Genomic DNA, 24,521 nt, shown 5'->3' with positions numbered 1-24,521 from the left:
TCCACAGGTCTCTGAGTATTTCTACATTTTTCCATATTGCATTTTCGTTTGACATGCTTGAATGGAGGAGGCTTGTAGATAGTATCTCTCTGTTTCAAGGAAATAATTGAGGCTTAAAAAATTAGGTAGTATAATTAGTTATGCTTTTATTTTTCCTTAAGAAACCCCAGCCCAATCAAATACAAGTTCAAAATCAGGGAGCTTTTCTCCAAAATCTAGCATATCTTCCTTATCAACTATGTTGAACTAAACAGAATTAGGAAAATTATTCAAGTTAACTACTCCAAACAGCTTGGCTGATCTTTCAGGTAAAGACTGACAGCCAGACTAGTATGGGGAAAATTGCATTGTTTCTGTACACTTTGTATTTATCTTCTAGACAACAAAGGACCTAATCCACAGTTTTAGGAGTGGGAATGCTAACGCTTAGATTATTCATGAGAGGTCTGTAAGGAAGCAGTTTTTAATTAAATAGTTCTTAAATAAAATGAAAGGCAGCAACAATTTAGTTTCAGGTGTTGTGGTTTTTTTTTGTTTTGGTTTGGGTTTTTTGTTGTTTTTTAGGTTTTTTTTGCTTGATGCCAACAAGTACATTCCAGTTGATTTTTTATTATTGTAGTGATTTTTCACTGTAGCGTTTTTTGAAGGATTTTAGTTTTATCCATGTTTCCAAGACATCCAAACCTGTGGGTGACTATAAAGTATAGTGTTGATGGACTATATTAAAAAAATGATTAATCATTTTTCTTACATTTTTTCACATTTTCTGCTGCTTTTTTCTTTAATTCTCTGGCTCATGTATTAATATTGATGAATATACCACATCCCAGCTAGATTTTTTCTTAGGTCTGTGTTTAGACTACCTATAATGAGAGGCCATAAATTCCTCATTCTTCATAACAGACCACATCATCTGAGCTGCAGATACTGCAAATGTGTCCATGAAGTAGTGGACAGCTATATATCCTATGCAGCTGTACATATTCATCTTATATCTGAGGAGGGCTATGCGTCCCAAAGGGCTCCATGGTTTGATAGCTGGGGCTGCCAGTTCCTCCCAGGTTTTGGCCATGATTTTGACAGAGATCCCACCTTCCGTGCTGGATAATTCATTGCAAAAGTGCTCTTCCTGTTGTCTCCAAATAAAAAATAATAGCAGCGCATACCTTATTGCAGATGATCTACATGGATTTATAGGTTATGGTGCATAAGAATGTGACAATGCATGCCACATTGCAGTTGTTAGATCTGCTGCACAAATGCTTTCCATTCTGGATGAAAGGGAAAAATAAATCATCAGCCTTTGTGATGCAGGTTGAGGTTTTGCTGATGGTGTCCCTAGGGAAAGCTGGCCCTGGAGTGACGCCGGGACAGAGGGGTTAGGCACCTTTCATCCCGTCCAGACAATACTAGCAAATTCAGTATTTATTAGACAACTCATTCTTTTTCCTACAGGGCTTTTCATTTCCCCAAAGGAGGTTTCTTGGGTAAATTGTCTTGCCATTATGCCCCAGACCAAGACGTCAATGTCTTTATCCCTGCACCCTGTAGGCTGCATGACTTTCAGGAGTCCTTGCATTATGAAGGGGTGCCCTAGGCTAAGGAGTCCTAAGGAGTCCTCCCTTGCAAAAACATTTGCTCTAGTCTTGTGTGTGGGGGGATGCAGGAATACATGCATACAGGGGAGTATAGAGGAGGTTGTGATGAGAGAGACAGCTGAAAAGAACTGACTGGGATTCTTTCACAGTCACACACTAGAAAGAAACCCAAGCAAACAAATATGCAGCTGTGGCTCTTAGGATTCAAAGCCAGAACAAAAAGCCCTGATGAAATATTGAGTGCTTAAAATCTGTGCCTAGTCATGTCAACGGAAATTACCCAGATTGTGTGTTTGTTCCTCTGTAGAGGAGCTAGGCCTTTGGAATAAGTATTCCTGCTAGATGTACATGTGTTTTAGGGAAAAGACATCTTGACACCTAGCAACACTGAAAGCTTGGTACACTAAAGCTAAATAACTTACCTGTTATTTCATTAGACTCAAAGGTATGCATTGCTTCAATTATTCCATGTGGGAATGAAGATAACCCAACATTTGGTCTGTTTGGAAGTGCTGTATGCAGTGACAATCAAACAATTTAGGCTTCTTGTGAAACTGCAACAAATGAAAAAAACTAAACATTGATTTTTTCACATGAAAACAAAAGCAAAATCCCTTTTATCTTTGATCACTCAAACAAAACAATTCACCATTGAATTGGTCTTGTTTCATCACAATTTTCAAACTGATTTCTCCACTTTGTTTTCAGTTGTAAATTAACAGATTCCCAGGAATCTTGAGTTTAAACCCTGGTTTTCCACTTTTTTTGAGAGACTTTCAAGAAACCTGCTTACTTTTGTTATTCAGAGGATGTTAGAAGTGCATGCTGGTGGGGAACAGAGGTATTTGTCTACTGAATGTGAGGATGTTCTCCAGCTCTCTTTGGGTTCTCCTGACTTCCTGGGAGCATCATCTTGGATGGGAGCTGAACTTCTTGGGCTGTGTCAAAAGGTTTTTCTCATCTCATATGTCAAGAAGCAAAAGAGTACAAGCTTAAACAAGCACTGGTGGGTGTAAATCAGTTAAACAGATTGATGATACCTGTCAGAAGATGTGAAATTGTTTATCCTCTAAACACTAAAGCCTGGCAAGTCTCAGTTTTCTGAGTCACAGACTTAATGTGTATCAGTGTGGTTTTTGGCTCAGTGTACTGTTACAGGATAGAAGGACATGCACTCTTTGATCTGTGAAGAGTGATATGCTTTAGCAGGATGGACCCAGGTATAATGTTTTTAGGGTGATCTTGGTTTTTTTTTTCACTGCAAACAAAGGATGATTAACCCCCTACTGCTCACTTTGCAACTGCATGTGACAGTGACTGTAGAGATGGCTGCACAAAAGCTAAGACTAATGGCAGTTTTCTGGGTAGCTGGCAGGGATGGGGATATGAGACAGGAAAGGTCAGCTGGAAGGTGGATGGAGGCAAGATGTGCCTCCTCACAGATGAACTGCTGACAAAACATGGGAGTGCCCTGTTTTGAGCTTTCTCTCATTAAAATCATTGGCAACTGCAAAACAAAATCACAGTTTCAATAAGTCCACTCTAGGTTTGCAGAACAATCTGACTTTGAACACCTCCACCAAGCAAAACAAGACTAAACTTGTTTCTCTTTGGAAACATATTCAGTCTTCTTTTAGTTGGTTGGTTGGTTTTACTTTTTTTTCTTTCCTTGAGTGCTATTTACATCTTTTAATTAAATTCTCTCTATTCAACATATTACATTTTAAGAGACCAATAGTATATAATATTTTTTCTATAATTGCATTTCTTTCTATTGTGCTGGCTTTCTTATCCAGTTTAACAGAATTGCACCTACATGATTTGGTACCACAGTTCCTGAACTTGGGAGTACAAAGGAATATTTGAAGTAAAACTTAGCACCTTAGTCAGAAAAAAAAAAAACTGCACCAAGCTGTGATTTATTACTTGTCTTCCAGAGGGAGTAAAAGATAAGATCATGATTTTTAGAGTAAAGTTGAAAAGGTGTCTCTTCTTGTGACAAAGCTGGCTCTTGTTTTGATAACAAGAAAAAGTGAATCTCTGCTCTTGCTGAAGCATAATACTTTCATTTCAATCATGCAGAACTTATAGAATCTACAGCAAACATGGGAATCTAACAGGACAAGAAATCTTGTGTAATTGCTTTTCATAACAATGTATTTAAGTAGTGAAAAAACACACCCCTCCCAAAAGGAAAAAGGGAGAAGAATTCATATGGCCTTGGAATTTAGCAGAGGTGCTGACTGATGTGACATACATTCACTGTTGGGCTTTTACTTTAATTGTGTGCTGTTACCATGTCTTGACACAGACTGGTCCCTGTTCCAGGGAAATTAAGAGCCGATGATAGTGCAAGGCCCATTGAGAAACCATCCTACGCACCAACATAATTTTTCATGGAAGGAACGATATTCATTAAAGCATCACAACAAAAAAAAACATCTCTATAAATGCTGCTTTTTGCATGAGCTACTTCCTAACAGTTGAGTAAGTTAATACATCCTTGGAAATAAACAACTCCAACCACAAAGCTAAAATTGGGTTGGGTTTTGTAGTATTTTATTACTCCTGTTGTCTTCCAGTTTGCCTGAGCCATTAGGAGTGACCTCAAGGACAATTGGAGTGATGTGTGTTGCACAGAAATGCGTTGTGCAAATGTAGCTCCAACGAATAGCAGTGTAGACAGGGCTTCGTAGCATGCATGTTAAATCTACATTAGCTCTGATGTTGACCAGTGTATAATGAACCATAGAATACAGTCACAGAATGGCTAGGGTTGGAAGGGACCTTAAAGGTCACCCAGTTCCAACCTCCCTTACCATGGGCAGGGACATCTTGCACAAGACCAGATTGCTCAGAGCTCTATCCAGCCTGGCCTTGAACACTTCCAGGGGTGGGGCATCCACAGCTTCTCTGGGCAACCTGTTCCAGTGCCTTGCCACCCTCACAGTAAAGAATTTAATTCTAATTTAATTTAATCCTACTGTCTTTCAGTTTGAAGCCATTACCCGTTGTCCTGTCATTGCATGATCTTGTAAATAGTTTTGCTCCATCTTTCCTGTAGACTCCCTTCAGGTACTGGAAGGATGCAAAGTCACCCTGAAGCCTTCTCTTCTGCAGGCTGCACAATCCAAATTTTCTTAGCTTTTTCTGTTATGAAAGGCTCTATATAATAATTATGAATCTCCTTCACCTGTTCAAAAATAGCATCACACCTTGAAAATAATAGAATTAAATTTTATTTCCTAACCTAGGAAGATTCAATATTTTTGGCATCACCAAGGTAAAGTACAGGACAGACATACACTATTCAAGAGATAGGACAGTTCTCCTTGGGTTGTGCAGTAAGTGAAGTTTGTTGTTTCTACCCATCCCTATTTTATGTGTTGAGGATAATTCCCCATCCAGCTGTTGGAGGCACTTGGGTTTTATTATAGCTCATCAGTTTCAAATAGAATTGGTTTTCTTACACGTCACAACTTTTTTAGGATGCTGGGGGTATTTTTGTACATGAATGGGAATTTTCTTGAGCCTAGGTGATGTGGAATGGACAAGTCTTTAGTTTGATATCAAATGGAAGAGAAATTCATCCTTGATATTAATAGCCCACACCTGCCCCAAAGCAGGCCACAAATTCTTGTCTGGCTCCAACTTGTCTTAAGAAAACTGTCTAAAAATGAACTCAAGGGAAAATTCTGGACAGCACACTGAAAGGTGAAGAAGTTCTCTGGAGCCTTCTTGAAAGCTTAAGCCAACTGTGAATTTGCTCTTGGCAATAGTTAATGGCTACTGATAACCCATGATTTTCAATCCAAGCTATTACATTTTGACTAAAATTTTCAGGTTTCAGGTGTAAAACATACAGAAGATTTTATAAAAACCAGAGGCAGTAGTAGGTGACTGAGTGTAATTACCATACTTGTTCTACCTTTGACAAGTAATTCAGTGACTGCATTTCATGTGGATGAAACCACACTCCAAGGTGCTTCAAGAAATTACTCTTCATTTTGAGCTCAGAGCCCATTCAGAAAAGAGCAGCTCTCATTTCTTGTCATCACAGGTGATAGTCTCATCTTGCATCCTGGAAATGATTTTACATTACTTGAATATCATAGCCAGCTGCAGGACTGGCTGATCTGTAGCTGTAATGTGGCTTAGTGCACTCAAACAATTAAATGTGACTTTCTGATGAGTAGATAGTCTAGGAAATAAGCGAGTGTGGAAATGGTTTTGTTAAAACTTTGCTCACATTGATAAAAAGGTCAGGAAAGGGGAAGTTTGAATGGATGTGAACTCAGCTGCTTCTGATACACCAAAAAAATCCCTCTGACGGCTTCTAATTGTCTTAATTAGAGAAGAAATAGACAGGAAATAGGATCTTTGAATGCAAACAATTATTCACAAAAAACATTGCAGGGAATGTTTACTTGCTAATAAGAGGGATCACAGAGTAATAGAGCAACAAGGTTCCTAGGGTCAAATTTCTATTAAAGTGTTTTGTACTGCCAGGAATTGGCCTGAAAGACACCTTATTTTCCAGGATTTCCTCACCTACACCAGAGAGCTGGATATACTTCCAACCTGCTTCACACTACACTCTTACCAGTTAACCTAATTGAGTAGATTTACAGAACAGTTGTCTGCTTTTCCCCTGCAGCACTTTGCAGTTTATACTGATTGAAAATAGTAGTTCACCATACGAAATTGCATCTTGAAGTACTGCAAAAATTATTGAATTAATAAACTGAATTCCTAGTCATTATCCCACTTTAATGTCTAGAAATGTGTAATGGTTACCTTGCCATCACTGCATGTATGGTGGAAGCAAACAATGACCGAAGAGCCTCCTCCTGTGCAGCAGAGAACCGCAAGACTAAAAAGGACTTAAAGACACGCATCTATTAAGTTTCAGAGTCAAAAGAATTTCCCTATTTGCTGTGAGAGAAGGGATTTGATCCTCATACCAAAGTATATTAGTGTAAAAGTATTTTGTTTTCCCAAGAATGTATTAATCAGACTGTTTTTTGAGCAATTAATTGAAGTTTACAGATGTAAGGATGGTATCTACCAAAAACTGAATGCGGTTTTAAATGTATTGTGTTCTTAATGTTTGTGCAAAAAACTCTCATGCATCGGAAAAACGTGTTGTGACTTAACATAAATGTTGGCTGTGCCATCTGAGTGGCCCATTCCCACAATACATTAGGCTCTGCCCTTACTACAGAAATCTTCACCAAAAATTCTTTATCCAGGCATCTTTCCCAGTAGAATCATTCATGTGGGAATCTGGGTGTTCAGTAATGACAAAACCAGCCTTGGTATGAGTGTCTCACTTGATAAACTGCAGAGACCTAGGCTTTACTTGCATTTGTCAACAGTAACTTTCCTGTGAAGTGCCAGGTATTTGAAAAATTACTTCTAGAGTTTCAGGCGAGGGGGTAAGTACTTTTCCAAGCTATGAGAACACTTCCCTCATGCACCATTAAACTAACTGGGGAGAAAGAAAAGCAGGACAGGGGTGTGATTATGCATGTGTCTCAAAATATAAGGTTGAATAGCCACATGCCAGAATATTTAAGTTTTATTGCTCTGAGCCAGGCTGCGTAATGATGAAGTGATTTTGTTAATGATGCAGTGAACCACAGAAGAGTAGGAGTTTGTTTAAAGTTGCCCTTTCTTTGCTGTGCTTGGGACTATCCTTTTTCTTGTCTGGTTCTTCAGCTGTGTTCTCTCACATCCTCAGTAATGTGCAAGCAGAACCTGCTGAGGATCCCCATTCTCACTGCCTCCTCTGCAATCCCTATCTCTCCTGCAGACACAGATGCCATCTATGTGGTGTGTTACTCAGCACTGTCTTTCCTCTGCAGTGTTTCTTCTGTCCAGTCAAAAACTCAGTCTGGGAGCCCAACATGCTGCAATTGGGTGACTTGGAGTAAACACACCTTTTTGTTGTCCTCAAGGTCTTCTCTTCTGCTGCCTTCTTTGGGGGGACATTTATATTTTTATTGTTACAATTAAAAGATGTGAATGTTATCCCTAAAATCTTAGTTAATGTAGATGGAGAATGAAGTGAAATATGTGTGGTCTCTGCTGTCTCTTTAGTCAGGAGATGGGGAAAAATATCTTTGCCACTAAATGGTACTTCTGGTTTTCTATGAATGCTGAATGTAAACTGGAAGAAGTAATGTGGAATTTAAGTGTCAGGGTTAGATGTCAAGAGTTTGAATGTCATCTATGCTGATTTGCTGTTAGTTCAGAGGCTCCTGCATCTGCAGAAGTGGGGTACTGTTCTAAGCGGGATGTTTTTTAAAATCCATTTACAAGGTTTTATCTCTGCAGAACTTTCATTAAAAATACAAAGCATGGAGTGAAAACAACACAAAAGCTGTAACTGAATTATTGTTCACAATAGACCTATTTCTGGAAGGTGACTAGATTCAGATATGGAATAGGGAGTCAATAGGTTGTGCCCCAGACAGGATGAGCCTCTCTGCAGCAACTCCATGTTCTACTCTACTCTTCTCTTCTCAGCATCTTCTCTGCACCTCTGTAACTATGCAAGTTGTCCCCTAGATTTTGGCCCTGAACCATGTTTCTTACAGAAATTACCAGCTTCCCACATCAGGATGAGCCCACTTGCTCTGTGTCTTTTGTTTTCTTGTAATGCCAGGTAGGGCAGGCATTCCCTGGATTTATGCTATTACTGCTGCTTGCTTCAAGAAGGGCATAAGTTAAAAAAAGTTAACATGTGTGTTCCATATCTTATATCAGAGAATGACAAAATGATTTTAAATTTTGGGATCTCTCAGTAGCAGACTGTGCTGGACCTTGACATTTAGTCTAGGTTATGCACTAGTACAAAAAACTTGTTTTGATTCTATTTCCTAATGGAAAAAACCCACTGTTCTCCATCTGCACCCAGAGATAGAAAATTGTTGAGGTAAGGTCAACAAGGCACACAAAGACAGCTGTTGACTATAGGAATGGACAACTGGCAAAAATAAAAAGAAAAAAATTAAAAAAGAAAGATTAATTACTCATCTGAGGGAAGAGTACCATACACTGGGTTACAAGAAAGTTTTTGTTTCTAACTCTAGGTCCTTCTTCAGTCATCAGCAATGACGATGATTCAGCCAGTCCCCTCCACCACATCTCAAATGGCAGTAACACTCCATCTTCTTCTGAGGGGGGTCCTGATGCAGTCATCATTGGGATGACAAAGATTCCTGTAATTGAAAATCCACAGTATTTTGGAATTACCAACAGTCAGCTCAAGCCAGATACCTGTAAGTACAAAAATCTGTATGTGTTTCAATCATTCATTTTACCTGTGCAAGTGTTGTGGCTCCTTAACAGAACTAGCATAACAAAATACTCTTAATTCCTGGGATGGAATGGTGGGGTTAAAAAGTGAGCTATTTACTAAAGGTACATGAGATGAACCGCTTTACCTCTGTCTAAGCCAAATTCAGCTCTTGTGACAAGGCAATGGAATGAGCAGTGTTATGCTCAAAGCCTCATCAATATTTCTTCAAAGTTACTGGTAGCCTTTCCATTGATTTCAGTGGTCTTTGGCCAGTCCTGTGAACTGAATGTATTCTTGGGAGAAAACAAATCTTGGATCAGAAGCAAGAGTCAGTATTGTTACATACGCATTGTTTTTAAATTGGTCTTACCAACATCACCAGATCATGTCATCAGATCATTTTAACATAACCTAACTTTCAAATTTGAGTATTTGTAAAGTTGTAAAAATGATAAGGGTTTAAACTTCAATTAATGCAATTTCCTTATACAATTTAACCTCCACAGACAGAAATTGTTTTGAATGTTTAAAAGTAGAACAGAAGAGCAGACGGCTGCATGATGGGCAATACATGTCACATACAAATTCTTTCATGTTCACTTAGTAGCAAGTGGAATATGAAAAAATATGAAGAGCTAAGCATGTTGAACTATGAAGAGTTTAAAAAGAGTATCTCTTACTTCAAATGCTACTTTTCAAATACAGTAATAGTTTCAGAATTGAATGTGAAATTCTGGGGTTTGAACCAGTGATTAACATTAATGTACATAACTGAAAAAATACTTGAAGGATATTGTGATAAATAGTAACTGCGCTGCTTACTATTTCTCATCAGGACACTAAGTTCTCTAAGTCTTTCAGAGAAGGTTGTTTTGAAGTCTCACTGGAAGTCTCAACTGTTTCTCTGGGAAGTCACTCTAGAGAGTGACTAGACTCTAGAGAGGTATAATTAGTGAGGACTGGGCTTGCCACTAAGGGCCATTACATCCTGTCTGTATCCTACCCTGAAAGATATCACTTTCCAGCACAAACTGTAATATAGGGGCTTACTGTCAAGGCTGGAAACCTTTGCCTCTAACTTCACAAAGCTTAAATGGTGTAACATAAATCCTTTTTGATCTGTGCATGACAGTGTGCACGCATGACACAAATGCAAAACTTCTAGCACTGCAAACAAATACTGATGCTGAGCTAACCACTTATCTTGTGAATATTAATGTTTATTTAGGTCCAGATTGTTGCACTAAGCACAGTCCAGAGGGGTGGTCCTGCAATAAAAGTCTTTTTTGACCTTTTTTTGTGCATCCCTTCTCTTGACTATTACTATAGCTTTTTGTGTGTGTGCTATTTTGTGACTAGAAATGCTGTATTACCTCTTCTACCAGCAGATAATAACAGTCTGAATATTCTGACCCAGAATATGCAGTGGGTTCACAAGGAAAGCATGAATTGGTGATACTTGATCAGCATGAGAAAAATGTCATACAAATGCATTCTAATTAGAACATTAATTTTTGTGATAAATAGAAGCTGCTAAAGAATCATAAATGGGAAACATCCCCAGCTGTGCTCCCCATTGCTATATAAAAGTCTCTGCTTTTAAATATAAGGCTACTGTACCTCTGTTCCCAGCCGCACTAGACAACTTTTTAGTTCTTTAAATAAACATCAGCAACTGCAGAGGTTTTAACTTCAGCATTAGTGCTGAAACAAAATGCTTGCTGTTCTGGGGAAAAACAAAAACTGCTTTAAAATACAGAATTCTCTCATATTTAGTAAACTGCACATTAAGTACAGACATACTAGATCACACCTGACTTGTGTTAAGTAGGTCCCGATCCTAAAAATGCATAAGTCTGTATTTAGTTTTGTGTGCTGCAATGAAACCCTCATGGTTTCAGGGAAATTAATCACAGTACATGAAGTTCAGTTGGTGTATAAATGTTTGCAGGATATGCTTCAGGACTTTGCTGTGGTGCTCTAGGGAGGTTTGAGGGGCTGATGCTCTGCACTCTGCCACATTGCCACTGTGGGGCCAGTCTTTGGGTTCTGAAGTGGGAGGGTGGTGGTGGTGGTTTTGCTTTAGCAGAGAGAATCAAGTAAATAATGGCAGTGTACAAACTAAGTCAGATTTCTGCTACCACATTGAGCATCTATGCAATAAAAAAAATGTAAAAAGTGTAATTGAACTTGTCTTGGATGAAAATGGGCTTCCCAGATATAATTTCATAAATGCTCTTTTTCTTTTTTTGTTTGTTTACTATTGCAAAGTTGCGCTTGTCCTTTCTTAACCTGACAACCTCTTGCTGATGTGTATATCTCGTATTTATAAACCTCTAACCTAAGTAGATTTTGTACCTTGTTCCTGTATAGAATAATGCCAGCTCCAGACATCATCTGGTTTCTCATCTCCAGCAAGATAGTTCACAATTATGTTTATTTCCTATCTGATCTAAGTTCCATTTTTCACCAGCATTAAACCCAACAAGCACTGACATTCATGCTGGCAAAAGTACTTCTGTATTTAGTATATATTGGTCTGTGGAAGGAGGTGAGACATCAAGCTAGGTGAAACTACACAGATTGTATTGCAGTTTTTACAGTAATGAAGGAATACTTTTGCTGTTAGTAGCAAGTGGAGTTTCTTTTTTATTACCTAATTAGGCTGTATTTTGACTTATCTACAGGAAACCATTTCTGAATACAGTGTATCAAACTTCATTGCAAAGAATTAGAAATGCATGTTTTTAAAAGAAAATTAAAAAGTTAATTACAATCAGTGTCATTTGAAATTCCATCACTCTATCTTGTAATTTGGTCCTTTTACTAAATATATAATTAAATCCAAAGAGTGATGACTTCTAAAGCATCTGTCTCTTCAGAGGCAAAAAGGTACAGCACTTTCTTCCTCTTAAGATACAGCCTTCAGGGTGGGAAAAGCAAACTGGTGAAGACCAAAGACCCATCAGCTACAGTGGTCAGGTTCCAGTCATCACTCAGAAGGACTGCATGTCTGTCATTCCAGCACAACATCCATCTCTACCTTTACTTGATGTAACAGTAGAAGATTACATCTTCCAACTGGGATTGGCTGATGTTTACTGCTTAACTACCAGTATTTCTCACCAGCTCGTTCAGCATATGTCTGTCTGACATGGTATCCCAGAGCTCCTGGCTTTTCCTTTCCATGCCGTGTTCTGTTGGCTGCTGCTGGCTGGTGAGTTCATCTGCCGCTCCAACATTTTGAACATTTTCACCTTGAAATGATATCAACATGTTTCAGACACCTACCAGACTTCTTGGTTCCTATTTGTATGAAAGCAGAAGGTATTTCTCATATGACAGTTCTTGACAGATAGTGAAAATTCTGATTTCAGATGGGTAAGAGAGAGCCAGAATCCTGGACATGCTGCAGTGCTCTTTGCAGATAAGGCAGGAACTTTGTTAGTGTCAACCTGCAAACCTCTTACTTGAGAACTACCAACAAGGTTCAGTTGATGTCGAAAACTGAGGTATAACTTTGTAGGAAAGTAACATCACCAAGTCCATAAACCTTGAATGGATGGCAAATCTTTCAAGATTTTTGTCTCCTGAAATCAGCTGCACAATGTAATATCTTGGGGGCATAGATCCTAACCTTTATTAGATGATAAGCTTCACTAATTTTATGAGCTGTCACAGACCCTAAGATGTTTGAGATTTTCATTAATATAACAGTATTTCAAATATTAGTCCTCTACATCTCTGCACAGGAATTGTAGTTGCTGAAGTTATCAGCCAAGCCTACCAGACCTGTTGAAAGAGGATGGAAAAAAAAACAATTTCTGAAGGAACAACTATGGACGTTCTTCATCACTTAACTTGCAGCCCAGCACTTGGAATATATCAGGCTATGAGTACTGGATTTCTGTGATTAATGGTGGAAATACAGTCCATAAATAACATGGCTGAGTTGGTAAAAATGTAAAAAGCCAAACCTGAGGAGAGGTCACAAAATGTCAGTGGAAATGCCCAGGTTGAGATTCTTAGGGCAGAGCCTGAATATGAAATTTCTTGCAGATGGTTTTGGGATTTTGAGAATCAAGTTGTTCTCTGAGCCTTACCTCAGTAACTCCCACCCCTTCCCCATGAAGCCACTGTGGTTGTTTGGGTGCTACAGAAAGGAAGGTTAGAGCTTTGCCATTTAATAGGGAGGTTTGCAAGCTTGGGGTTTCAGGACCCCTGTAGTGGAGAAATAGCTGCACTGACATCAGTTTGCACTTCCCAGCTAATCTGTACTTGCAACTCACTCAATTTTGTCAATTTTTTCGATTTCAGTGTTGGAAAAGAGCGTACTGTACTGGGCAGGCTGATTGATTAGTCAGTGGATGGTTTAGTGGCAAGATATTTTCAGTGACTGGCCTTATAAATAATCATTGCATTTCAGATGATGTGGTGTCTATTGTGACTTTCATATGGAAAATTTCAGTATGTTCTTGAGCTAGATTTAATATTTCATCTATATTTCTGCATTTTAGATTCTATTCTTTCAGGTGTAAGTCTCTGAATATGCAGTTGAGATAATATTATTTTGCTTCCAGTTGGCTTCCATTAGGGAAAGTCTGAAGCTGATTACAAGTTGGCAGAAATAATTTTTCTAAATTATTTTTTATTTATTTTGCTGTTCTGAAAAAGTGAATTTAGCCCATAGTTCCAGTTCCAGGGTAAATTGCTAATTGCATGTGCAGTGCTAATTTTAAAGGCAGAAGTTTTGAGAGCACCCCTCTTTTCTCCTCTTCTGAACATTGAACTTTTCAATTTTGAGGTTAGGGATTTCCATTTGCATTTTAGGAATCGTTGCATCATTTAGTTAAGGGTGACCTCAATATTTTTCTGACTCCTTGTCCTTTAACTATGTCTTTCTCTTTAACATATGCATAGCCAGATTTTGTGTGCTCCCATTAGTCAAGGAAGTTGCAGCAGTGCTCTTCTTCAGTCCACCATCTTCTTTAATGACTTTTGAGGGAGAAAATAAATAGGACAGTTATTCTTATCATTTTATCACGACTCCCATAGTACAGGACTTTTGTCTTTAAAGCCATAGGTCTTGGATTCTGATGATGTCAGATTTCATTTTAGGATTAAAAAAACTGAAGAAAAGGTTTGGAATATGAGGCAGACCCCAGAAGCCTGGGGAAATAGAATACGATCTGGATATTTTTGTTATTCTGTTTATTATATTGGGGTTTTTTTTGTTTTTTACATTCTTTTAAAATTTACTTTTGATTATTTGGGAGCATTTGAACAGGGCAGAAGCACCTGAGTGTGCAGAGCTGGCTTTTCTCTGTCACGGTGAGGAGACAGCCCTGTCACAGCCATCACAGGGAACAGAAGGGAGCAGCCAGACACTGGGGCCTGCTGAGTTGCAGTTCCTCTACCAGGCTGTTTGCAGAAGGGTGCATCTAGTTGTAGTTCAACACCTTGTTGTTCTTCACAGCTCTGACACTCACACCTTACAAGGTAGTCTGGCTTATCTTAATTTTGGAGCATGTTGACTACCTTTTCCCTATCCCTTGGATCAATATCAGTGAGTCATTCAATATGAAAAAAGAAGCAGCAGTCTGTATTTCCAAGGTAGGTGAAACAAAAGGAGGAACTGTGATCACCTGGTCTGTATTTCTCAGGCATCCTTGTCCCAGGAGTCCCACAGCAGAGCCTGGCCCCAGCACATGTTTCTTCGCTGGTTGTGCAAGCTCTCTCTGCCAGGCGGGGACATGACACTCTGGTGAAATGAATGCTGTTGGCAAAAATAAAACTCACCAGGAGAGTCTCTATGCTGCAGGGATCTGACAGTTCTCTGACCCAGAGCAGCATATTTGTCTGTTTCTGGGTGCTGCTCCTCCTGCACAGGTAGTGTCCTTTGGAAAGCAGCAATGCGCAAAATGCAGACTGTCAGCAGCAGGTAGCCTCCTAATTTGACTTTATTCCAGACTGTGTCTCTCACCCTACACTTTACTACAGTCCTGAGGAATAGGGGTAATTTTTGCCTAACATGATAAGGTAAAAAATTAATCGAGTTAGTCCCTGTGGAAAGAAGGATTGCCCAGGACAAATACTCTGTGAGAATTTCCATCTCTTTTGAAAGGCTTTTATATTTGAGTGACTACAAAAAACAAAAAAAAGTTGTTGTAGTGTTTTCTTAGCCAGCCAAACCCTGAGGCTGGGGATTTTCCATCAACTCCCAAAGCTTGCAGAGCTGAGAATTTATAAGCAGCTCATTTTCCTATAAAAGACACTATGACCTCAGCAGCCAGAATGCAGAGGAGCAAAACTGATGAATCTTAGTGAAAGCCAGACTGGGAAGAAAATCCACTCTGTCTAAGTTGAACTTGTCATTCCTGGTATTCATTGTTAGTTGTGATTGTGACATTTAACAAGGCACTCACTTTGTACTTTTCAGATGGTGAAAACTAAAAAAACTTTTTATGCTGAACACCAGACATAGATGAAGTTGAGATTACAAGGATATAAAAAATATATTTACTTATTGTCCTGATCCTACTATTTGTTTTACTCTGGAGATATTTTATTGGCTGAATAAGGATATAAAGATACATGAAGTTATATTTTATTATTTTGACTAAATACTTTTGTAGATTGACTGCATATTTTAATCCCTGATTGCAGTCACTGTTTTAAATGTGTCTTCGCAATTGTGCATCAAGTCACAGGTATGTCAGAAAGGGCAGCTGTATATATCAGTGGTGTATTTCCATTAGTTGCATCTGACCTTTTTTAACTGGGTAAGAAATTTTTCTCCCTGATCATAGCATTCTGAGTCTCAAATATTTTTTCCCAAGAATGCGGTCACTTATTTCCTTTGCATAGTTAATAAAAAGTAATAGGGAGTAAATGCATTTTAGATTAGATACTTTTGCTTCTGCTGCTCATTCTTACACTTAATAAACCTGTATTTTTTTGTTTTCCAATCCGATGGAAGAAATTCTCCCAAAGGCAGAAGGCTTCAACTTGAAAAGTGTAGGATTTTACCTCATTAAAATTTCAGAATTTGAAAGAAAAGCTTATAAATTTCTTCATTTAGTGCTGAGACACACCCACAGAATAACTTTTTCCCCAGGATATAACTTTTGTTGCAGTTTTGATCTGTCCTTTAAGTCCATTTACACCTAATCACAAAAGGAAGATGATGTGTTCTCTGCAAAATATTTGCATTTCATCACACAGAATGTTGTTCTGTGACGCAGATTATCCAGTAAAATATTTTCACTGAAGTCCGAATGCTGGAAATAAAACTGCAGGAAGGAACAGCTTTGACTCTGATCCCTGTTTTGTGGATAGCACTAGTGTTTTACCACCTGGAATTAACAGCACATGAAATTGTAGCACTTCAGGGTAAATAGCAGATGTTATAAGGACATCTGAGCAATGAAGATCCAAAGTATGCATTTCAAGTACATAATATGAGTCAAAATAATATGAAACATGCATTCTCAAGGAAGTGTCCAGTGTCAAAATTCAGGTGAAGCCTTAGTTAAAGACTTCAAATTTGTCAGGTAAACTTCAGATAAGAACGCTGTTCTTCCTCAGCAGAGTAGTGAAGTACATTGTCTGCATCAAGCCCAACTATGGGCTTTAGTCAGAGTATGCTTTATGGAAGATAAGTGAAATTAAACACATGTTCAAACATACTCTGCAATTAGGTTATTAGTCAAGGTGAAAAAACCCAGTGTGATGCTTTTACTGTAGTGTAGTCTCCATGGCATTGCCACATTCAGTTTGTCATTTGATAATACATCTATATCAGAAGTACATATAGTGTTTTGCCACCAGAACGCCTATCAAAATCTGTAACACATAAATGACAAATACTAATTTACATTCTAATTATTAAGTTATGCTTTTCAGACTCTGCAAACTAGATTCTATGGATGTTGATTTTATGTACAGAAACCTGCAAGGATAATACTTTAGCTGAAGGAGAAAAAAAAGGTAATCTGTTCTGAAAACATCCCTATCAAGAAAACATCCCTATGCATGGGAGTAGGATTTGGCCTTGGATTTATTTCTTTGTGTCATTGGAAGTTCTGGCTAAATGAGAAATACACATCCCAGGGAAATAAGAAAAAAATGAGAAATTTTAAATCTGATAATTACTAAAGTAAAAGAAACTTAAAATAAACTTTGTAGCCAAAATTATTTCATAAACCCTCCTTCTAATTTACTTGAATTCATCACCAAGCAGGTTGCATTATTATTCAGAAAAATATTTGTGTAAAAATGCAGTTAGCCCTGGGCACAAACTCAAGATGAATTCTGGAAGAATTATCAGGAATACAGATACCCACAGTAAGCATTGGTTAAGACAGATTAATATTTATTGCAGCTACAGTGTGATGAGCCATGTTGTTTTTCAGCTGCATGTAACATCTTCGCTGCTCTCACCAGCAGCTGCCTCTGGGCAATTGAGGCTGTCAGTGCTCTGGGACTGGCATGTGAGAGAAGTTTAGCAGTTTGTGTCCTGCAGGACCATGTGGTTGGCTTTGCAAACCTGCAGATCTGCCACAGGCAGGGAGGCTCTGAGTGGCCTGTTATGCCTGGAACTATCAGAACTCTGAATATATGCATGACCCTCATGCTTCTGTGTGTGACTGGGGCAGTATTGACTTGCACAGCAGCTCGCATCCAGCAGGAGTTCACCTGCGCAGTGCTGTCCTCCCTTTCCTACATCATTTGTACTCTGCATACTAAATTCTACCAGGGAGCTGCTTTCCTCACTGCATCCCACTGGAGATGAATATGAGGGCTGGGATGCAGAAAACTTGAGCTTTCAGCTGCTCTCGGGTGGTTAATGTCCCAAAGCTTTTTTGTTCTGCATCCTGTGCAGCTTTATTATCATCTGTTGTGAAGAATCTTTCCCAGCAAAAATACCATTGAGGTTCCTAAGGTTTAAGCATGCTAGTTTTGGTTTTCACAGGTTTTTAGTGGGGAGCTCCTCAATGTCTCAGACTTATCTGCACCTGTTTTGCAAGCATAGGGTAGACCAGCAACAAGTTGAATCTTATGGACATTTAAAATTATATCAGAAATAAAAGTAACACAGTTGGTAATATTATAAAGTACTTTGTAAAGTACTTAAAATATTTTTTGTCAGCATTAGCTGGTTAATTAACCTTCTAAATAGGCTCATGTTCTACAAGATCAATTGGGGAAAAATATAAGATTATTTTTTTCTCAGTAGAAGATGTTTAATTAAAGTGCCCATTTTAATTTACATATATATTCTGTATAGTAAAATACCTGAGTTCAGCATTGTTGAGTGAGATAAAACTAGGATTATGTGAGTGGACAATTCTAGGAACATATTTCCATTATTAATTACCAGCTGAAATATATTATATGATCATTTTTTAGGGCTCTACCTTTCTCACTTGCCCTTAAGCTAGTTTTCTTTTGATTTGTTGGACAGACGGGAGAACACCTTTCATTACCCTCTGCTTTCTTGTTTGAGGATGCTGAAGGGACCTCTGCTTAGAAGAGCAATGTCTAAGGAACACAAAGAAAGACAGGTGGTCCTTGAGCTCAGCAGTACTTGGCAGTGAGGGTTGTAGTGGCTTTCTCAGCCTGTGATGGAGCAGAACTTCCCACAGAGGATGGTCTGCTGATCTTCAAAGGTCAGAATTTGGTTTGAATTATGAGGCATACAGATCTGGTATGAAGTGAACACTAGATTGATCTTATCTCTAGTCCATCCATGCCCATAATAATTGAAGACTATTATTTGCAGATTGAGAGAGACTTACTGTGATAAACAAAACACAAAACTCCTGAAGGCAAAAGTATTTGTGAAATAAGCTAAGTCAAAACTCTGCCATGACGTCTGAAATTCTTAAAAGTTGTCCAGATGAAAAGTTGTGCCATACCTATGGCTAGCAACTTGCCTGTTAGCTTTGCAGGACAGTTAAACAATTAAATGGAAAACATTGCATGGGGGCATTGTTTGCATTTATAAAAAATATGTGGTGTATGCATATAAATTATTTCCTGTTTCTCTATATTGCGACATGTCTCTGTATATCTAATAACATTATATAATAATAATCTAATACTAATGCTCTGCCTAGGGATTTTTTTTTTTTAATTTCTGCAGTTGGAAGAATCTAAATTCCATTCTCAGATGTCAGCTAGTCTGCTGAAACAGCATTCAGGCACTAAATAAAATTAAGCACTAAATAAAACTAAGCAAGTGGTTTTCTAAGGAGCCCTGTACTGCTTCAAAGTGGGAAGTCTGGTCAATAGAATTCAGAGGCTTAGTCAGCTTAGTACTTTGGGAAATTCTGGTAAATTATTGCTTCACATTTATCTAACTAAATGCCTTTGAAAATGCTTTGTTGGAAACTGCTGAAATCTGTAGTTGCACATGCTGCAGAAAAAGGTTGCAAAAAAGGATGCATTGAGAAGCTCTGAATTGTATTGGATAGTTAGAATCAGAGTTAAGAAGACAGGAAGGAAAGCTGTTTTCAGAGATCCCTTCCTTCTTTCCTCCTCCCACCTTGGTTTGTTTCACACAGGATTGGAAAGAAGGAATGAAAAATGGGGTGGCTGTCTCTATCACATTTTTATTTATTCCCAGGATTGGACAGAAATGAAATCTAACTTCAAGCAATCTCTAGTTTATATAATTTTGAAGGAAAGACAGATTTGACAGAATTTTCAACTGCCATTATGAATACTCCCTTGAGCCACATTTTCAATTAGAAATTTTCTGAAATGAACCAATCCCCACACAGCAACTCTTATTTCTGAGTGTTGCTGAGGATTTCTTTAGATGGTTTGGTTATGGTTTCTCGGCTTTCTTTCAAGGGTGTACTTTTTTTCTTTTTAATTTTTGGAAGACCTGTGGATGCCTTAACAAAAAAACCCAAGAAATAGCTGAAAACAATACCTATCAAGTGGAACATACCCCACATAAAGTAGGAGCAGAAAAAGGGAGAAACAGATGGAAAAGAAACAAGAACCTCACCTTCAGCTTTTGGTGAAGAAGACACAATAAATACACATCTGATTTGTTCCAAACACTTTGCAGGAGGACATTATTTATCTTGTCCCTCTTTTATTCTCTTCAGAAGAAAAGCAACCATTTTGCAGTATTTGCAAACTCCACTCTAGGGGCTGTTGGGACTGAAATAGTAATGGGATTGCCTCCAGACAGAAATACATTGATGTGCCTGATGTAGAAAAGCTTGAAAAGTTCCCTCTTGAGCAGTAAAGAGCAAGAGAAAAGCTTATAGGCTAATTCTCCAACCTGTGGTTTAGAAGGACCCTGTTACACAGTGCTGCGTTCCAGTGGATTTGTGATGCTTTGGTCCATGAAGTTCATTTGTGCAATGGCAGGCATGCAAAGGTGCTGTTTAATCAGGTGAGACTAAAGTTATTCATGTTATCGTTGTCCAGCAATGATTACATTCCTGCTTATGTGGATGATAAATTCTCACTTTATTTTGCATACTTTATCTGCTCAGTTCAGGAATTGACAAATTGCTACAGTGGTTCATGGTAGCAACTCTTCTACTATTTGAAAGTGGCAGTATATATTAGGAACCTTTCTTCAAATAAGTATCCAATGAACCTTACAGTGTGTGTTTCTTTCAAGTCTTCTAATACCTAAAGATTGGCTTATGCTTGTGACACATTGATGTTCTTTTGTAAATACTAGCCCTGTCTAATAAACAGGCAGATATTCCCTGAATAGTATGTAGCACCTTCCCTGACATTAACAACATATTTATATCCTCCTGTGGCTGAAACACTCAGGACCAAGAGAACAGAGGAGATCAGAAGCAGCTGAAATGCCAGAGGGTCACAGATCACCCACAGCCATTGCAGCAGAGAGCTGATGCTCATCTGTCCTGGCAGGTAATGACGTGAAACAGTGTTAGCCAGATCAGGGATGATTAGTGTCCTGCACTCAGTGCAATCACAGGGGTGAGCCTTTGGTTCTGCCCCAAGGGCTCTGAGCCCCCACAGCATTCACAAAGTGTCTGCAGAAGGGAATCCTATCTATAGCAGGGCAAGTAGAGACAAGTTTGTGGTCCCTTAACTTTGGCAGCCTTGGGCTGACTGTTGGTGTAAACTGCTTGTGACCAAGTTAACATCAGTCCTGTTGCCATTACTGGACAGGGTGAATTAGTACCTGGACTCCTTCAGATGGCATCACCGTCCCCAGCAGGCATCAGAAATGAAGCTCAGAACCTCTACGCTCAACCCAGCCTTGCAGGAAAGGGCCTTTCAGCCTTGTGTCCACCCCTGGGAGGAGACATTAGGTGCATTCTTTCAGCGAGGTATAGCTTCATAGTAGTATTAATCAGAGTTCTCATCCTGAAGATGTGGTATAGGAGCACAGACCTAAGACTCAAATTCACAGAGAATTTCTTGGAGAACATATTTCCTTTTTGTGTTAGCTTTTTTACCTGAAGAGGAAGATGACTATTTCCCAACTTGCTAAAGGTTTTTGCATTATGCATTCTGATGTAGTGAATTTCCTTGCTGAAAATGGTTTCCCACATCTACCACAAGGTTGTATTGCACTTTAAAGTTGCAGGTTTTTGTCTCTTTTAATGGGAGCATTTTAGAGAACCCTGGAATTGTACCACACTGAGGAAAAAACATGGTGCAAAATAAAGTATGTATTTCAGAAATCATAGAATCATTAAGATTGGAAAAAACATCCAAGATCATAAAGTCCAACTTCTGATTGAATGAGGAAGATGAGAGGATTCAACTTTACTTTGCAGTGATAGCTTTCCTCTAGAGGCCCAACCCAGAACTGATTTCCTGTTTTAACCAACATGAGTCTTTCCTGCCTACTGATCTCTGTGTGTTTTGAATTGCTCTCAACATCTGAAACAAGGCTGTGGTAAATGGCAGCATTAAACAAACTGGTCAGAGATTTATTTTGGACCAGTAGGTTTCTTTTTTTGACTCCGACATAGAGTATTTTCAGGACAGAACAAAGAACACAGGTGTTCACTGCTCCTGCAGAAGACAGCTTTGCCATCTCATCTTTGCAGCTTGTGTTTATTGGCAGAATATGTATACAGAAACATATAGGGCGCTTTCTATGGCAAAAGCACAGAAAAGCATTGTGTGGTTTTTATAACAGTGGAAAGAAAGTGTACAGGGAAATTCTTGTTGGGGTTTTTTTTTGTCTACTCTTGGGATGGAGTTCCTGCCTCTGAATGCCATAATTATTCTTCATCATATAAAAAGGATTGTGCCCACCCACAGTGAGCTCTTGGCCTCATCAGCCCAATCATACATCCCATCTAGATGTCTGCAAAAGCTTTTAAGAAACACTGTTATGCTTTCTGTGGTGTTCTCTATGAGTATACTATATACAATCATGCATGTTAAAATCCACATTGTTCATTAGCTAAACCATCTCAAGAGAAGAGTTTTCACTTTTAAGAGAGAAGAAATGTAGTCTCAGTAAAGATATTAATCCTGTGTTTAAATCTTCCCTAAATCTCGACACTCTTGTAATAAGGAAAGGAAATCCTGGTTCACAAGCTAGAATATAAACCCTCCATGGTCACAAGCTTCCCATTATTCCCTACTCTGCTTTCTGGTTGAAATTCTGAGAGGCTCTGTCAGTGCTGAGCTGGACTTAGAGTTTTGCATGGCATATTAGCTCTCTAGGTAATCAGTCTAAGGCAGCTGTAGAACAAAGCCTATTTGAACATATTGAAACAGAACCCAAAGACTATTGTTCTTTGTATTTGGAATTAGCTTTTGGATTGCTGCTTTTAAGTAAATTAATGAGCCATTTAATACTGTGCAAGCTAAGCATTTCTGCATTCTGATACACCTGAATTACTGAGATTGTTTATGTGCGTTGTTAAGTTGTGCAAGCTGTAGGATGACTGACTGTAAGTAAAATCACAATTTTGACCAGTTAGTCTGATCTACAGAAGGTTAATAGTTTGATTCACAGAGCACAATAGTTTCTTCTCCCTTCCTCCTGAACCCAATGAAAGGTGATGGAGGAAAGCATCAGGGAAACATAACATAAAGATTTATGTAATGAACCCTGTACATGAATGCAAAAATATGAAGTATATTATTACATTTTATAGCAATATTATGGAACAAAGGAAGGTCAATGCACTCTAATATTTTGCTTGTTACCTTTAACAGGCAGACGTTCCATATGTACAGAACACAATATATATCTTTAGGCTTTGCTACAGGGAACAATGCCCTTATTACAAACATGGGAAAAAAAATCTTATCTTTAAGTGATGTTTAAACCTGCAAGCACATTAACGTTGACCCTGGTGTTGTAAATATAAACTGCAAGAAACAATTACTGAGAAAACTAATTAGACTGGACAAAGCTGAACCAGCATCACAAAGATGCAGCAGATATAAATCATGCTCAGACAATAGGGAAATGAAAATTCAAAATCCTATGACTTGCACCCAAGCAATAACCAGAGAGGGCTCTGGTAAGAAGTGACACTCTGGGAGTCAGCAGAATGTACAGACCTCCTGCCCTCAAACAAAGAAAAGGAAGGAGAGAATGGGGGAGGGAAAAGGAAATAAAAGATAAGCAAGACAAAGGGTAGGCCTGCTGTGAATTTACTCCAATGAAGCCAACGTTTTGCAGCTGTGTTTCTCCAAACTTAACACAATTACAATCACTACCTACCTCGTTCTCCATGGTTTCAGAATTAGAAAGAAAAAGGATTTAGGCAAGTAGTCTTTGCTTTTTGTTACATTACCTGACTTGTTAAACATGTAGTGTTTGATTAAGGATTTTTTAATTACCTTTTTCCAGACCACTGTGTTCATTAATTTTCCCAATTTTGCTATGTGTCATTCCAACAGCTGACTAGGCTGGTTGGGTTAAGAAGGGAATTTTACCCACATTGCTCTGTAGCCCTAATGAAGAGAGCTGAAGGTTGGTATGGCAGGGCCTTGTAACTGTGGCTTTAATGGTTTGTTAATTTGGGTTTATAGCTTTTAAACTGATGTTTATTGCTCCTCTAGATGTTCAGTAGGGAAGTCTTCTTGAATCCCCAATGGAATTGCATTATGGTCATAATTATAAAATGTCTCTGATCTTTGGGCAGTGTGAAAGGATCAATAGAGTACAAGATGAAAAATAAAAACCTCTTCTAGGTCACTCTTTATTTCTGTATCAGTTTGCGTCCCCCACCTCCAGTCCCAGCTTCTGCTTGTGCTGCTGGAGCTATAAGGAGGAAGATTATTAGGATACTTGGAGAAGTGAAATGTAGCAGCAGTGCTTGTGATTATCAAAGGGTCTGAGTATCCTAATTTACACTGGCTGTTGATAAGATGAGGAACTATTCTTCAGATTTTCTTCTATTAGGAATATTGATATAACAGCACCATCCTTACTGAAGATGAGAAGGCCTATCATAATCCAAATGCTGAGTTTTAACACAAAAATAGTGTTGCATGCAAAACATTTGGTATTCCAAAGGATTGGCATGTAGACAAGTCTTTGCAGTAACATAGGAATTAAAATGAAGAATCCCTCTTTCACTTTTATCATTTTATTCAGCCTGGGAGAGATTTTCAGAGCAATTTCTTTT

The 24,521-nt window shown here is 38.5% G+C and overlaps 1 protein-coding gene across 3 annotated transcripts in view; it reads left to right on the top strand.

Annotated features, from left to right (window-relative positions):
• NTRK2 (neurotrophic receptor tyrosine kinase 2) overlaps positions 1-24,521 on the top strand; it is a 201,623-nt gene that overhangs the window by 106,867 nt on the left and 70,235 nt on the right. For all 3 annotated transcript variants that reach the window (XM_062514087.1, XM_062514086.1, XM_062514085.1), the window contains one exon: positions 8,696-8,884. In XM_062514087.1, coding sequence (XP_062370071.1) covers positions 8,696-8,884 — 189 coding nt within the window. The remainder of the gene's footprint in view (positions 1-8,695; positions 8,885-24,521) is intronic.

The sequence above is a fragment of the Cinclus cinclus genome, chromosome Z (genome assembly GCF_963662255.1).
Source record: "Cinclus cinclus chromosome Z, bCinCin1.1, whole genome shotgun sequence".
In the NCBI taxonomy this organism is placed as follows: domain Eukaryota; kingdom Metazoa; phylum Chordata; class Aves; order Passeriformes; family Cinclidae; genus Cinclus; species Cinclus cinclus.
This window is presented reverse-complemented; position numbering and strand designations above follow the sequence as displayed.